The sequence below is a fragment of the Syngnathus scovelli genome, chromosome 9 (assembly GCF_024217435.2).
Source record: "Syngnathus scovelli strain Florida chromosome 9, RoL_Ssco_1.2, whole genome shotgun sequence".
NCBI lineage: Eukaryota > Metazoa > Chordata > Actinopteri > Syngnathiformes > Syngnathidae > Syngnathus > Syngnathus scovelli.
In genome coordinates, this window is record NC_090855.1 from 6,781,587 (window position 1) to 6,799,732 (window position 18,146).

General features: G+C 39.3%; 1 protein-coding gene across 5 annotated transcripts in view; it reads left to right on the forward strand.

The window, feature by feature from the left end:
- The window catches only part of cobl (cordon-bleu WH2 repeat protein), a 30,074-nt gene extending 12,346 nt beyond the window's left edge, over nt 1-17,728 (forward strand). For all 5 annotated transcript variants that reach the window (XM_049730586.2, XM_049730585.1, XM_049730588.1 and 2 more), the window contains 9 exons: nt 4,805-5,402; nt 6,791-6,931; nt 9,869-10,163; nt 11,428-11,528; nt 11,844-11,978; nt 12,361-14,009; nt 14,475-14,585; nt 14,828-15,103; nt 16,003-17,728. In XM_049730586.2, coding sequence (XP_049586543.1) covers nt 4,805-5,402; nt 6,791-6,931; nt 9,869-10,163; nt 11,428-11,528; nt 11,844-11,978; nt 12,361-14,009; nt 14,475-14,585; nt 14,828-15,103; nt 16,003-16,080 — 3,384 coding nt within the window. In that variant the 3' untranslated portion in view covers nt 16,081-17,728. The remainder of the gene's footprint in view (nt 1-4,804; nt 5,403-6,790; nt 6,932-9,868; nt 10,164-11,427; nt 11,529-11,843; nt 11,979-12,360; nt 14,010-14,474; nt 14,586-14,827; nt 15,104-16,002) is intronic.
- Nucleotides 17,729-18,146: the final 418 nt, after the last annotated feature.

The window sequence follows — 18,146 nt, forward strand, 5'->3', positions numbered from 1 at the left end:
CAAGATTTCCCACAAATGGCAGTCTGTGAAAATGCTTAGTGTGGTTGGCAATGCCACTTGAATGTGTGTGTAACCTATGTGAAAATAAGTCATCAAATTTAAACAAATAGAAGCTCAGAGGTTTGATATTAATACTGGTTGAAAACAGCCCTGTTAGAAGTCCATAGTAAAGTACCTAACTAAAGCCAGCTTTGTGCGTGAACGCTATTGTAAAAGACATTTCATTCTCCACTCCAACCAAAACCCTTCATAATCCAAGTCAGAATCACTGAGATGATCACAGATAATTACACTCCTATCACTTGATCCTTCCCATTTTATTTTGCTTTGCTCAATTCTTTATCTCACGAGAATATAACATCCAGTAACAAAGGAAACAAAAGCTATCGAATTGCATCTTTTCTCATTTCTCATTGGGTTCATGCATTTTAGATGTTGGCCTTGTTAAATGTGTTGCAAACTGACTGAAAATCAGCCTAAAATCACTATTGAGTCTTTTGGGAAGGAGGTGGGAGGGAATTCTTTGTGCAGATATGACTATTTTGAAGTCTAGAACTATTACCAAAGTGCCAAGTTCATCCACTTAAAGGGTCTCTTTAAGTAATTGAACTGACAGATGATGGATCATTTTCCGGAGTGTTCATATAGTTCTTATATAAAATGCATCACTTCTCATCAATCTCTTTTTGCATTATGTATTTAACTCTGCCTTGTGTATGGATGGTTTGAACTGGGTCCCAACTTAAGACACTGTGACCTGTGTCAACTGTAAAACTTTATAGAAGTAACCGCTCCCTACTAGCATTATTTGTGGTATCCTGGGAAATGTTTAGCAACAGAATTCCTCATTGCCTTCTACAGAAAACCTTTTCAGTTTGCTGACTTACTTGTGGTGGTGGCCTTTAAACTACATTTCTTGGATTAACTTGTCTATTCGTCATTGCCTTTGACATCTGTTGCTCTTTTATTGTCACATAGTGAAAGTGTAATCGGTTCACTTTGTATTAGGAAAGTCATCTCAGGACTTGTTGACTGGCTTAATGTTGGATTTATCTCGCTCTAATACCTTGTCTGAACTGTTACCTCGTCTGACACAGAGTCATGTATGTATATTTATAGCTGTCCATGTATAGCCAGGTGGTGCTGAAATATTCATGCCTTGTGTTGTCTCAATTTTCTTAGCAAAACAAAATTTGTGCATGTCATTATTGCCATATTGAAGTGTTTTGAAACACTAAGTTAAAAAACAAACACAACCAAAAGTGGTAGTGGAATTTTGTGCTATTTAGTGGCAAACCTATAGAGTAAACAACCTAAACCAAAACTGTACCGCAAAAAAATCACACATCACAAGCCTACCACCATTTTTGACATTGATCATATATCACAAGCCTACTGCCATTTTTGACATCACAAACAAAACTCTTTTTGAACACTCGCATGTTTCTGAACCAGGCAAAACCTTGCTCTAACAGGTTTCCACAAGTGATTAGAAAGTTGGGAATGGGTGTGTAGTCAAGTGAGCGTTGATAACCATGGTTTCATAATTGCTTAAATAAAGTGGATAACATAAGACTTAACCTCAATTTAGCGCAATTTCACCTAATGAGTAGTCAAGGAAGGAATCAACCTGTGATACGTGTATTCGTAATATAAGGTAATGTTTATTTGTTCCACAGTGGGACCATTTGCATCATATCAGCAGCAATAGTTTACCCATATACAGGAAAAAAAATGGCATGCAAGAGTAGACATTTGTGCAAGTATATTGTACAAAATAGAAACCTAAACTATAATCCATTCCAAGCAATGTTGTTTGAATTTTTTTTTTTTTTTTTTTTTTTACTTTTGAGCGCTGATCTGCTTTAAAAGGCTAGCTTTCTTTTACTACAGTTGATCAGACATGCTAAAGGCGAATTAACCTATAGACAAGACAATGGCACATTGAAATCTCATATACTTTGATTCGGGGCAGGCTGTAAAGAAGACTGGCCCAAAAGTATGTACGTATGTATACATTTTAATTCCCTGTGTGCTACACATTTAGTTTTCTGCATGCAATTTTTGTGCTTGTCTTGCGGCTCCTTGTTTGATTGCCCTGGCTCTCTTCCTTCCTGATGTCTCAGTGGAGAAATAAATCTTGGACAGCAGAGGGAGGATTGTTTTTCATAACCATCAGTCAGTTCAATAATTGTCTTGAAGAGCATTTATCTTTAATCTCCATTAATGCTCAGCTCTGACTCAATCCCCAGATGTAGATTTTTTTCTTCTTATACAACAGTGTTCCTGCTTTTGACGTTTTATTTATTTGCTCGCCGCAATTTATTATTTTTTTTTTACATTTCTTTAGTGTTTTGATATAAGGCTGCACAATATATTGACAAAGTATTGATAATGTGATATTTCCCCATTCAATGTGCATATCTAAGACATGCAATATGTTTCAAGTGGAATTGTATAGCCCCACTATTTGAGAAAGACTACCCTAAGGTTACATGTAGCCTACATATACCAACATGTTACCCCTACAGTAGTAGGTGCTGTACTGTAAGATGGACAACCATTTTGATATTTTTTCATAGACCTTTTTTTTTTTATCACGTTCAATTTGGAGGTCTACCTAAGCCACTCAGTATTCAACTTCTTTACTTACCTGATTACTTAGTAAGTTTTGGCCTTTGCTGCTTACACAGATACATATTTTGATATACTACTGAATCAGGAAACAGAAAAAATGAGGGTAGTCCAGCGTTTTGTGCTTTTGGTGTTTTGGGTCAATATCCTTTTTGACTACCATCGACCTGTGTGCTGTGTTGACACTAAGAGGCACATGTTGCGCCAGAATTCCTTGATAGTCTTTAGATGTCATTGCACCCTTCACCGGCTATAAAAATTCCACAAAGCAGCTTCAGAACATAACCAAGGTTAACAGTAAGTAGTGTTCTTTTCTTTGTGCGCTTCATTTTTGCATCTGTAAACTGAGCCGATGTGGCCTATATTATGTGTAATGTATGTAGGCTTAAACTGTAAGCCTGTCATACATGCATGTACTCCATTTCACATTCCATATAAGCGTTGTCATGTTGCCCTGGTACAAAGCCCCTCACCCATCAAGAGTGCCTCAAAACAAGTGATAAATGGTCACGCCACCAGGTTGAAGGCTCGGTGGGTGGTCCTATCTGATCAACATGCTTCAACGTGAGGCCCTTTGCCTCTCAAACCATAGAGTGGAAAATTTAATAGACACGTCAAACTGTCCTGCCAGGGCCCTCTAATCGCTTTTGCATATAGGTACAGTTTCTTTTTCAAACCACCCATGTTCTCATGTGTTGTTTTTCAGTTACGGTTCAATAAAGGCCATCACATATGTTCGGAAGGGGGCAACATGCAAATGAGGTGTAAACTCATTTTGGAGTGTTTCTGCAATTAATCTTGCGACCTCAGATGTGATAAAAGTTGAAGTCACGAGCTTAGAGCAGTGTTGCATGCATACGTTTTATTGGCTTATGTTAGGCTCTGCAGGGAACATTCACAAACATGCACGTGCACGCACTTACATACGCACATTTGTTTTCATTTGATAGTCAGTCATCCATTTCGGCTTCAACTTTGCCCCACATTCGCTGGTATGTGACAGTATTAATGTATGTATGAATGCAAGTGAGGCAGAGGAGTGGGGGGGGCGGGGGGACCATGACAGGAGAAAGACGACCAGTTGGGGGGCATTTTGATTTACATAGTATGCCATGCAGTGAGTTCATTTAGTTCAAAAACCGTGTCTCACATCCATCTTCCCCATCTTGCCCTGCTGCATGATGAAACATTACATGCAGATTCAGGCATCTTGTCAGTCTTCTACATTGAAGAGTTGAATTCAGAAGTAATTGGCTTTCCTTAGAAAGACCTTCTAAGCTGTTCAAACCTACGCGTAGTCCTTTACATTGTTTCCTAGGTAATTGACTTCATGAAGACCAACCAGTCTTTCAGCTCAGTGATTCTTCCCCATCCTCGCTCTCCCCTGCAGCTTTGATTTACAAAGCAAGTATGAACAGAATGTTATGCCCCAGTTGCATGTCACCTGTTTTTAATTTTTTTTGCTTTCATTACATTGGTCCTTGTTTGTGATTTGTTAGCTGGATTACACAAGCAAGAACTTTCAATGCTCATACTTTGTTTGCACACTTTAACATGATTATGCCATCCATCAGTGGCCCGTCAATTCACCCCGACGGTGACCAATGGATAAAACATTCTCATTTAGCAGGAGTGCATTGCATATCAGCCAAACTCTATGTCTCCCACCATAAATATGTTATGTCACAGTTGTAGAATGAATGATAGTGATGCAAAAAAGGTCTTCATCAAATTAATTGTATTACTGACAGACATCATAATGTTTGTTGTTGGGAAATTTAAGAGGAATGTCGGCATTGAGAATTGAATACTCACATGCTTGCCAAAACTCCACTTGGGTTTAATTACTTGATAGTTCACTCTTGCCGGTGCAATTTCACACTCTGATTTATGGCTGTACACGCACGCACACACAAAAAGTTAGTGTTGGGTGCAACCTGAACAATAACTGGTTTACTTCCGCTTATACTTGTATGACTCAAAATGTTAATAAAAACATTGCCTGGAAAATATGTACATAATTTAGAATGAAAGTTTTACATTTTTGTTTTCCAAATGTAATTGATAGGGATATTTTTTTTTAATAGAAGCTTGACCATCCCTTTGAGGTACGCCTACAATTTACCATTTATTTTAACCTGATTGTGCTTTTATCACTGTTTTCCATCAGATGGGCTCTGTGTCAGAAAGCCAGCAGAGGAAAAGAAGGGCTCCAGCCCCCCCTTTGAGCCTGGATTCCATCACCTCTTATGGTGCATCTCCTTCTGCTACTCCCACCCCTGATAGCCAAGCAAGTGAAAAACATTCTCCAGGCTTCCGCACAAAGATATCAGAGTCAACCACAATCACGTCCTCCTCTGTAAAAAGAACAGGGAAGCCCCAATCCCCAAAGATCGATGTTCAACCTCCATCTCTTCCTACTGTTGCGCTAAGCAGCACCTCCCCAACGCCAAGCAGCAGCACTGCTGATAGCCAGGTTCTTCAGGACTCCAGCTCTGAACTCAGCCATAGCCTTGACTCCGATCTTGACACAGATGATTCAGTTTCCCATTATAGCTCCCTTACCAGCAGTAATGCAAGCGGATCAGTGCATAACAAATCCTTCACAAAAAGACCTAGTACCAAAATGAAGGAGTTAAATGAGGTTAGCAGTGGGATGGGTAAACTGGAAAGTGGGCCTGCTTTGAGCAGGATTTCCAGGACAGAGCGTGAATCGGTCCTGAACCTTACACCGGATGAAGTTGAGAAGAACAGTGACAGCACAACGGGTAAATATGAGCACAGCATAACAATAGCCAGCTTGGACGTGCAATTTCATTTGGTCACGCTTTAAATTTAGCTTTAGATAATGATTACTCTGGTCATTTTTATTTTACTGGACTAACATTTTAATAAAACAAGCATCTTGTTCTTTTAAAGCGATAGTCCAAAGGTAGTGACATGAAGTCAGACTTCTTTTGCTTTGTGATAAAACTTTGATGATAATCCTTGTTATGGTCACCCTGGGAATAATTCTACCATGATATTTGTGATTTAATTTCAATTTTTGCTTCATCTTTGGAAACATTTACAGTATGTTCAAAGAATTAGCTGTTATGTCAGGGGCATTGAAGATAAACACTCTTGTGTTGCTCAAGTTTGAAGGTGCCTGAAGTATATAGAATGTTTTTCCGAGATAATAAAATGGTAAAACTGTGCCGTTCCGAGTTTTTGCACTGTACCGGTATTTAAAACTGTAATAATGGTAATCTGGCCAAAGATTGGCTCACGCTCACCTTAGTAGTGGAGCTAGTTTTATCCTATTTTTCTAAACACTATAATGCTTTAATTCCTGCCCTCACTTATCAGTCCTTTCTTTTCATCCCACTTTTTCTTCTCTTTGCCTTACCCTCCCATATGCATGCAGTCGCTCACTTAGTGTTTCAAAGCTGGCAGTTGCAAAGACAAAACACATTCATCACAGATTTAAATGGGATCCACTTGAACCTCAGCTAGCCCTCTATTGATCGGATCTTTTTCATAGCAGAGTGAGACTGCAGCAGAGGGATGTCATGTGTCACAAGAGGCAGAGATGATAGAGTTGTAGACCTTAGAAAAGGGGTGAGGAAGGTGAGAACGAGGCAGTTCAAGGATTGGGGCATGGGAAGGTTTAGGTAGCAAGATAAATACGAGAGAGATAGAATGAAGTCTGAAGTGGCTTCAAAGAGATTGTTTGACAAGAGGATGAAAATAAGAAGGATATATATATATAAAAAGTTGTTAGTGGGACCGATGGATGGATAATTCTCGTTTAAATAAGGTGTAATTCTGCTGTCAACCAATGTACATTTAAAAGAAAAATACATGAAATATTTTAGGATGGCCTAGTTTTTTTTTTTTAATTATTTAATGTCATTTAAACACTACACTGACTGCACAATATTCCCACAAATGCGGGCCGTTGATTGCAAATTTGATTCGTCAATTTATACACATACTTTTTTAACCACAATATTTTATTGTTGTATTATTGTCAGTACACAGCAATGAAGTCTACATTTCAAAAGAAATGTACAGTACTCAATTTCTTTTGAGCATTGTGGAGGTTTGTGGGTAGAACGTGCGTCATTTCTTTTTACAAGTGCAGTGATATTTCTTGCATGCCATTACCTTCCAGGAACAACTGGTTACCCAGCGCCACCTAAGCCCCGTCGTTCACCAGCCTGGGAGCACCCTACCTTATCCACCCCTTCACTTGAACCTACAGAAAGCAGTGTCTCACAGCGCACCATGGAGGAAGAAGAAGATGCTTCCCAGTGTAGGTGCCATATGCTCTCTTTTTGCCTTATTTCTCTTTTTCCCCCAGAACACATACTTCTGATCGAGATCAGTCAGTAGTTGTAATTTTTGATGCGAAATTGCTGTTTCATTATCATGTCATAATTTGCACTATTTGTTGATCTGACGTCATTGATCTGATCCACAACGTAAGACAATACAGCAAATACGTTGTTCATTCCGGGTTCATTCTCTGCTGCCATAGTATGAATGTGAGCCCAAAATCAAATCTATTTGTAGACTTGTCATGTGTAAATTGGTAAATTGAACTCTGAAATGTATTTTACGGTTACACTAAAGCATTTTGACCTGTTGTTCTGTTTTCTTAGTTGGTTCTTTGTTGTGCTGTCTTTTTGTGTTTGTAAATTTTACCCTGAACCAATTTTCATTCCTGTCATTCATCTTCTGGTCTTTTCTGCTCTTTTCTTTACCCCCTCCCCTACACCCTTTTTTTAGTGTACTGCTGTGGTCCTGTACGCCTGCACTCTAAGGACCCTTGAAATCTTTCTCTGACCCTTTTGTCATCCACTTTTTTGTCTATCCTCTTTGCATTTCCTTTATTCTTTGAAGAAACTTTCTGTCACAATCACATTTTCTTATGTACAATGTGATATTCTTTACTAGCTCTCAAACAGAACCAAATGGATGTGTGTCCAGTTCTTGTTTTTGACATTAGTTTGATCCTCTACATCTGGTTACTATTGATTATGTGGGAATTCTTTGCTCAGATTAAAAATGGGCACAAAGTACTGGATGAGGTTGTACCATGATAGATGAGCTCAACCTGGAAACCAAGGGTGTATCACTTACAAAAGTGATTGATGAGTGATGTGGAGATGGCACTATAGCAAGGCAATATAATACTTCTCGGCCAATAGTTTGGTCACATGATATCTAAAGATCAACCGTTTAATCATCTTATCTTTGGCCTATTGATTCTGGGGCAAAGATTGGGGGATGGAACATTCCCTTATGACTGGCATTATTCATTCATTTCTACAAATATATATATATATATATATCCATCCATCCATTTTCTGAACCGCTTAGTCCCCACGGGGGTCGCGGGCGTGCTGGAGCCTATCCCAGCCGTCATCGGGCAGTAGGCGGGGGACACCCTGAACTGGTTGCCAGCCAATCGCAGGGCACACAGAGACAGACAACCAATCGCACACACAGTCACACCTAGGGACAATTTGGAGTCTTCAATCGGCCTACCAAGCATGTTTTTGGAATGTGGGAGGAAACCGGAGTGCCCGGAGAAAAGCATGTTTTTGGAATGTGGGAGGAAACCGGAGTGCCCGGAGAAAACCCACGCGGGCCCGGGGAGAACATGCAAACTCCACACAGGGAGGGCTGGAGGTGGAATCGAACCCGCACCCTCCTGACTGTGAGGCGGACGTGCTACCCAGTGCGCCACCGAGCACCATATATATATATATATATATATATATATATATATATATATATATATATATATATATATATATATATATATATATATATATATATATATATATATATATATATATATATATATATATATATATATTAAAAAAAAAAAAAAAAAAAAAAAAACGAAACATGAGATACTGTCATCTTTGGTAGCTCTGCAAGACATCTTGTGCCCCGGTCCCCTGCTATCAGGTTCCGTCATTTACCCATGCAGCTGTTTTGCCAAATGTGGAAGTTGGTTATGCATAAACCAAGTTGTTTTTCAATTAAGTCAAAGTCTTGTTGCATTGAATCCTAATGTTTAATCTGTGTTTTGTAGTGAGTAAGATTATTTGTGTGTTCAAGCAAATGTGCCTGGAATTACAATATGTGTATGAACCATAGATGTTTGCATTACACAGTACAACTAAATTGCATTGACTGCAACCTAAAGTACATAATAAAATAATTATTTGCTCATGAAGTGAGACACAGAAGGTCACGATAGAGATTTGACTGTTTGTGTGAAATTGTGGATGATTGTGTTTGTTGGCGGACCAACTCTGTGACACTAAAGGTGTTCACAACTGCATGTGCATGCATGAGTGCAGTGGTTGTGGTTATAGCTGGTATGACTAAGCTGTTATTGGGAATGAGTTGACTCAGCACCACATCCTGAATGGATAGCTGAAATATATGTGCACAGACACTGGGGCATTAATATTACACAAAAGCATTGAGCTTTCACTTTGGTGCATCAATGGCACAATATTTTGTTGGCTGAGAAGTTCAGTAAGTGACTCACTAAGAATCTTCTCCCAAATCCACTGAAGTGACCAAACTGTATTGAAGAGAGGAGAGGGAATGAAGCGATAGTATACTCCCATGAAACCAAAACCAGTCCTGTTTATAAAAAAAAAAGTAATTAAAATGATTTGTTTACTGTCTCCCTTTCCAAACATCATTCAAGTTGTTTTATAAAGCCACAAGTTGGTTGCGCTCCGGCCTTTATATGAATCTTTGGCTCGTGTTTTCTGGTTTGTGTGTTTGTGGTGTCAGAATGAAAGTTGAAACTACCCTAGCAAACACTTCCTCTGTTCGCCTTTGAAAGATGGTGAAGCTGCATCTTGTGTTTCTGTTCTAACAACTCTTGTTTTTGCCGTCAGCACTGCAAGAATGTCCATCCATCAATTTTAGTGTTGCTCATCAAACCCCACAAATGTCCTTTCTAGTGCACTCACCAGCCTATTCATAGACTGTTGTTCATAGACTTATTTGGAAGTGACTTTCTTGAGAATAACACACACTTGAATATTATATACACTATCCCCGAAATTAACCCTAACCCCCCCCCGCCATAATCTGTCTAATATCCCACTCAATTTAGCATGGTATTTTTTATTCTGAAAAAAAAGTGTCAATCTGAAGAAATTACAATACTAATTGCTAACAGTGAATCCTGACATCTCTCATTGTCTTTCAGCTTGGCTCCATTCTATAAACTGCATTGGAGCCAATGTCCAGGCCCCTGAAACTTTGTCCCTGGGAAATAGCAGCATTGACAGCAGTCTACCAGATCAAGGTTATGCCGCTTCTGAGGGAATGGTAGATGGTGAGCGGTCAGGCCTGGTGAGATCCCCATATGACATCCACCACACATCCACAGATGGGAATTTGGAGAGAAATTCTGTAGGCAATAGAGAGCGATTGCCCGGGCCTGTCCGAGACATTTCCAGCGACAGTGATGAAGGATGTACCACCTGGGGATCAAATAACAGGTAAATAAGTCAGGAAATACTGTTTTTGAAAGTGTGATTGATCAGTGGAGTTGAAGTGAATTAGGTTTTTCCGTTTTTATCGGCAACACTAGAGTAATGATGTTGACTTGTATTGTATGAACTGTGTCTCAAGGTGCACCGTGTTCACTCTTTGATTTTTTTGGCCAAACAAAAAAAATAATCAAACAAGATAAAGGATCCTCTCATTTGTTCATGTACGCATGGTGTTCACACTCGCCTTGTTTTTCATCTGACCAAGTGCTGCCCTCTAAAAAGTTGTTAGATGTTTCTTGTCCTTAACCCTTTTTTGCACGGCAGGCTGTTTCACATAAATGTTTTGCATCTAAATAAATAAAAACAAATGGTTAGAAATCCAACTCATTACAGATTGTAGTTGAAATTAGTGGGAGCCCTGCGGCTTGTTTCTCTTTTTCAAAGGGCTTGCGCAATGTTGTAAGTCACCAAGCATGACACTCCCAGTGCACTCATTTATTGATATGGTGGCTATAAATACCATCTGATCTTCTCATGCAAGTGCCTCTCGAAGCAGATGTCCTCTGTTATTAGTGTTGTTCTGGCGCATGCGTGGTTGCAGCATTTACTATATATGTCCATGCAGAGTGAAGACCTGCGTGTGATTAAATGACCTCCATTGATTAATCATCCCCCAGTGTTGTTTTCTTTTTGCTCTTTTCAGTTATCACCTTGTCTGTAGTTTCGTACCCAAATTTGCATGGCGTTGTTGTGGTTTTCTGTCCTTAATCAAAGGCCTTAGTAAAAAGTGAATACGGTCTCGTATAACTTTGATGGAATAAAATGTATGTGGTAATGTGCCCAGAATGACAATTTAGGATCACTGATCTCACACAAAAATATTTTATGAACCCTGGCCCTGATACTTGTGTCTGATGTGCCTTCCAGAAAAGCAAACTTTTGTTTTGATCAGGGTTATTAAGAAGACAAGCCCTCCCAAGTTTCTTTGAAGACAGATTCTATTTGAATTGGCTGTCTTGTTGCGGCTGAATTGCTAGTACTGTATCTCGTAAGAATCGTCTTTTTAACCCTCAAAGCGATGGATATCTGAACTGTACAAAAGGTTCTTGATATATGGCAATAATCAAATTCATCAAACTGTTAAGAGCAACAACCTTGTATGGCTATTATAGCTGTCTGCTTGCCCTCATCTTTTTTCTGCATGCAAGAATACTGTCCAATATCTGTGTGTTGATGTCTACTGAGTTTTATTTTTGTGTACGGTCCTCAGTTGCAGTCAAAGCAACCTCCAGGCAAAGTCAAGGAATATAAACACCTTTGAAGAGAAATACAAATGGCTCCATCAGATGAGCCTGGAAGCAGACCTTTCAGGTGAGGAAACAAACCCACAGTGTAATATGTAACTGTACCGTTTAACAATCTAACTTGTTTAAAATAATTATCTTTTTACTAGTAAGAAACTTTGTTTTCTGATCATTTATTTAATTTGTGTTTTTTTTAGTCTGTCAAGAGTGATAAAATATTGATAAAAACATAATACGCAGTTCACCCTACTTCAGTGAGTCATCCGTACTTTAGAATTGTCAAATTGCAGGAGATGATATTAAATGTTCCCAAGCAGTTGTATGTTTTTGTCGTCTTTTAAACAATGACTCTTTTCCAAAAATAATAATCACATTTCAACAGTGATTCGTGGTGTGCCTGTGGTGGACATGAATGTCCCGGTCACTGCCATAGATGAAATACTGGAAGACTATAAACCTCTTGTCGAAGACAAAAAGGCAACAGTACTTGCTGGGATGAAGTTAACGGATCGTAACGGTAAGACAAATTAATAGTCAAGATACCGCACTGTTTGGTCTCTGCTGGATTTATTAGCTTCTATTTAGAGCTAAACTGTTAGAACTGGAACCTTGGTCCACAAAATTAACTTACACCAAGACTGTTAAACAAATGTAAGTCATTTCTACCATTGAAATTATTGGAAATACAATTAACCATTCTAACCCAAGAACCAAGTTATGTTTACCTTCTTTTTTTATGGGTTTATTTGAAACAAAATGCTGAAATAGAAATAAATAAACCCTTTATTCCCTCCTGTACTGCGTGCTCGTGTGGGCATGTGTATACAACAAGAAAACAGAGTGGGAGCTTCCTTCGGGATCTGTCATAAGTTAATCATTCTTTTTCTATTTTATCACAGATTCAGAGAGTGCTTCAGAGTGGCGCAACAAAAACAATAATGCTTACACAGCTGCTTCCACTACAAAAAGTAGCATTCAGAATGCTAATCTTGATCAGCATAGCATCGCACTGGGAAATAGGTCAAGTGGGTATACAAAGGAAAAGAAAAATGAAGATCTGAAAGACGATACGCAAAGACTGTCAACAGTGAAACCTTGCAATTCCCCAGAACACAGCAAAAGCATGATAACTCACAGATCTGATATCGTCACAAAGAGTAACACTCATCGTTTACACGAGGACGGTGTTGTCCTGCCCCAAGCCATCCAGAGGTCATTGTCCGCAGAAAAAGTGGATACGAACAGTGTTCACCAAAATAACTCCAGCTCAAATACATTGCCTAGGAAAGTCACTTGCAATCCCACCTCTCGATTTGGTATGAAAACATTCACTGTTGTTCCTCCCAAGCCTTCTGTCATACAAGGTGGAACGCAAAATGCGTCTGCCAAATTAACTGCTAGTGCTATTAAAATTGATGAGCAAGGAAATATTATGAAATCGTTTGATCACCACAACCGAGTAGTTGATGCAGCAGAATCAGGAATTACCAGAAGTGAGGAGTGTCCACTTGTCGAAAAAGCCAAAGCCTTTTGGAGCTGTAGTGAAAGACAAGAATGTGCTCTTCCTAGTAGCTCAGGTGTGACTGACAAGGCCAAGGGGAGCTTTGAAAACATTAAAAATACTCGCAATTACGTAACTCCAATAAACACAGACAGACGAGAAGTCTTGAAAACACAATACACAATTATGAATACTGCAGTCAGCGCGGCGATGAATAGTGCAAATGAGCCACAAGCAAAAATGGGTAAAGATGTTTCACTATATGAAAGAATTAAGCAACCACAACCAACACTCCCTTCAGAACTTCCTGCCTTCCTCAAACCAGCCAGACGTACTTCCAGCCAGTATGTGGCATCTGCCATCAATAAATACACCCCAAGGACATCAAAAAAGGCCAACATTGCGTCTGCCCCTTCCCAGTCTTCTCCTTCAACGCAAAATGTTGCCTTCCATTCACTGGGCCACTCCATACAAGTCAATCCACGCCAGTCCTCCAAGATATCATTGACAGATAATAAGTTAAATAACACCGGTGTTTGCCATCCTTTTCCTGCAAGGTCTATGAGCTTCCCTGGATTTGTGTCAGAGAGCCAGAGAGAAGTTAGAGAAGACAAGGAAGGAAATCATGAATCCATCAACGGAAGCTCCCTTTCACTAGGACCAGTATCAGACAGAATTAAACACTTTCAGTCAAATGGTCCTACTCAAATATCTTTAACTGAACACGATACTCGAGATGGTAAGGCTAATCGGTGTGGAAGCCCCAGCCCATCAATCAGCTCTTATCAACAATCAACTGCCAAGGCCAAGACAAAGCAAGCAATGCCAGAACCTTCACGAAGTATGTCAGAAAGCGGTGTTCTCCCTGGACCTTCACGTAGTATGTCAGACAGTGGTGTCCTCCCTGGAGCTCCACCTGGGAATGTGTTCGGACCAGTTAAAAAGTTTAAGCCAGTAGTGTGCCGATCTGTTGAGAAAGAGACTTGTCTGCACAGTAACCTAATGGAGGCCATTCAGGCAGGAGGAGGCAAGGACAGGCTGAGGAAGGTGAGCTCACCATCAACTTTTATTGTGTAGAATAATAATGCGTGGGGGAGATGAACAGAAAGACAGTACTTAAAACCAGAATTTCCACCGATCTGATCAAATATGGCGGAGCGGACGATATTTTGCATGATATAAAAATTGCGATTTGCTGGAATGTCTGACTAGTATCAACAATATCAAAAGTGTGCATATTTAAAATTGAGAGTGAATCTTTGTAGTATCAGAGGGATAGAGTTTTGTCAGTGTCGACCCCCACATACACATATATCTAATCGTCTTTCATTGAATAAGTGCATCCCCCCTTTAATATATACAGTAGCATACATTCAGTGAACAACTGAAGCAAGTGATCAAAACAGACACATTTCTGCATCTGGTTATCGGATAGGTTGAAGTAATCTTTGTGATCAGCCCCCCGAAGACACGTATATTACCTACATTTTCCTCTTCTATTGACATGACTAGATCTCTTCATCTGGTGCCCGAAGTGCGAGAGAGGCCTCTCCTGACGAGAATGAGAGGGCTGCTCTTCTTTCTGCTATTAGAGCCCAGAGCAACACTGGCAGGCTGAGGAAGGTAAACCACTCAAGTGGCTACTTACAGTAAATTATGTCACTGCCTAGACGTTCTTCCTGGGAAAATTAGTCTTAGTCATAATATGACTGATTTGATAAAAGATTGGACTGTTTGCTTTCATCAAATAACCTTTCAAATACAGAATGTTCTGCTAGTTTCATGACTAATTAAGTGTAAGATCAACTTTTAGCATCCCACATTCTGTGTGTATTCACGCAGCTTTGCTTCCTTGCTTCCTACAGACCAAATCCGGTGCTTCTGATGAGTTAGAAAAGTTCAGGTCGGCTTCAAAAGAGGACCAAAGGCCAGATACTTCCTGTTCTCCCTCACCAATTTCTTTGACTTGCCCTTCTCCTGTCTTTGCAACATTTCCACCACAATCCACATTAGCACCTTCTCCTCGTCCCATGCTCTTGCACCAGTCTAAGCCAACCACTACGGATCCTCCATCCGCCTTGGCCAGGGAAGCGATCATGGAGGCCATCCGCTCTGGATCTGCTGCTGAAAGGCTAAAAAAGGTAGGAATGTGGGAGGCGAAACGCTTTATACTGTGCTGGTAAAGTTTGTTGAAACTTTGTAGAATTTTCTTGCCTTGAGCTGTTTGGTGAAAGGCCGATGGCAAAAAGTACTACTGCACTCACATTTCCCCATGGATCAAATTACAGCAGACAACTCCGGCTTTCCCTTTGTCCACTTTGTTCAGTATGCAGAGCAAAGAACACATTTCACTTATATAGGGAATCAAACATAAAACAAAGATAACTATAATGAATTTTAAATTGGCATCAGTCCAGCAAGCAAAAGTTCACTTTGTGGGCAGCAGCTGTTTAAATTTAAAGACCCTAAATTTAGCTCTGTCTAACACTTTATTTCTGAAATCTTGGTCGTAAGCCATCACAACTTTGCAAAGAAACACAATTACTGAACCCATCTTACGCTAGAAAATTAAATAAAGTTGCAGTTTGTTTTCAATAAATTGTGTCAGCATGACACAAATTGATATTGTTTATCCCAATGTTTCTAAACCTTTATTGTATCTTGAACAAAAAATGTCCAAAATGTTTGCGTACTGAAACAAAAATGATTTTATCGTCATTTACTCACAAATTTACTTATGGATGGCAACAGGTAGCCAAACACAATGCTGTACCGGCAATTGGTTCTGGTGTGGGAGGGCCATATACCGCGGCTCGGCTCGGCACAGCATTAATGTGACAAAGATGTAGTTTGTTTAATTCAGCATCAAACTCCGTTTGAAATACCTATAAAGTCATTAATACCCCTGCAGCCAACGGCAGTGGAAACTTATTTGTATAACTTGTGAAATTTCTCTGATGACTGATTAGTATCTAATCAAGATCTATCCAGTAAAGACAAAAGGGAAACTTCATTGTTTGTTTGTGTGTTTTCTATCTAGGTTGCAGTGCCCACAAAGACAGTCCAAGTGAATGGCAGACTCGGAAAAGCGCATGCAATGTCCTCCAATCATCCCTAGGAATAAACACACCACCAAAAGTAAAACATTTCCCAAATTCTTTGTTGGTTGTGTTTTACCGCAGAGCTTTGGAGATTTAAAACACTGGTCATGTTGAGTCAATGTTAGCGATCTTTATGCATGACGTAAGAGGGGGAATTTTTTTTTTTCCATCTTATAAAGTTCTTGACAGCACTTATAACACTAAAATGACAACATGACAGGAAACTGTTATTTTGAGTGTAGTTTTGAATGCCGTCCCACCGGAGGAATGTTTTGTTGCACACACTTGTCTGATATAAGCTGTCGCAAGTGAAAGAAGGTATGACTCATTTCATTTGTACAACCAGAGCTATTTGCTCACTCCTGGCGACCTTTGGGGAAATCGTGTCCATCTCGATAAAACAACTTGCTTGCTATCTTTACTCTAGCTTTTGGGGTTTTAATTGAAGCATTCTACAAAAATAAGTGCCAATGAAAGCAACATCTTTCACATGGTTTGCGCTACTTCCATAGCCTGTTCTTTTGCTCTGCTTGTTTTATTTTTGTTTACCACAGCTGAGACTTGGATGCCTTCTAGTGTTGTGTTGCTCAGTGTTATGTACAAAATTGTTTTCTGTTAGCATTCCAAATGTCGTGCAATACCTTCAAGTTAGTATATCCCGATTTAATATACTGCACACATCGAAATACATTTGAAAGTGTATTTTCTGTTGATCTGGTAAAGACTGCCAACTTTTTCACTAATGCTAGTGTGGAGGATAAAACATGGTTTTGACCCACGCAGTGCCTTTTAGCTTATGATGCTTCACTTTTGGCTTCTAACTTTTGATTTGTGTTGCTGTTTAACACAAATGGCTTCATGCACGTAATTGTTCGGCAGGGATGTTATACAGAGACACACTGTGTATCGTACAAGAAAAGTAGCTTACATTTGATGTTTGCATCCACTTATGTTGTTAAAAAAGTAGCCTACATAAGGAAATGTCGGCTGCAGAGCACAGAGATTATTGAACGAACACCACATGTACTGGCTTTGCAATATTCATGTCGTGCAACACGGCACTTTTAGGAAACTAGAAGCTTGTAGTGTGTTTCTGTTGCTGCATTTGATACGTCTATGAAAAGTTTACAGTTTGGACGAGCTGTATTGGATTTAGGAAGAGTCAATTGCTGCCATTAATATGAATTTAAATTCTATGTTTATACTGAATAAGTTTCAGAATGACAACACTTAAAGTGTTCATTTTCAGGTGTAAATGCTTGCTGCTGTTTAGTAAATGCTTGCTGCTGTTTAATAAAATGAGTAAAGCGATTTGAACTCCTAGTTTCATAGATTATTTTATGCTCTGCAATTTTTCAAAATAAGATTTGTCAAGAGAGTACACAACCCTGATTCTATTTTTTAATTGTTTTACTAAAATATGTTATTTTCCTATTTTGCTGGATGATTCGACTGTCACACAATAGACCACATTTCACAGTAGCATATATTGTATATTTTGTAAACAAATGATCACTATGGCTCTAGTTTTGTATTATCAGACACTCTTTCATCTGATGATGAGATTCCTACAAGCCACTACATTTGACTTTTTCCCCCAAACGAGTTTGCACAATGATTTTGTCTATCTAATTTTTGATTGAATAAATATTTTTTGTAATTGCACAGTGCTTTTTGTAATGTCTTTATTGGCTTAGAAAATGTGAATTCCAGTAATTGTAAAAGCATCACAGTGGCTTGTCATTTCCAGTAGCACGTCTGCCCTCATGAAATATAATGCAACATCTCGCTCTCTCTGGCTCACCACGGTCAAGCTGTTTTTCCCGGCAGCGACTCAGCGCACTGACTCATCAATGTGGCTGCACACAATCACGCTCCTAAAGTTTAGCACGGCCTTACTGCTTCCTGGTACATCAACATGTGCAGCACATTGAAGATCTACAAAAAGAAGAACCCTAGAATAGTCCCTGTTGTGGGAAATTCCTTTTATACTCAAAAAACATCTGATAGCAATTACAAAGGAGATGATAATACAATAGATGTTGCGAAAAGAGCCAATGTCTCACAACTGCAGTCAGGGCAA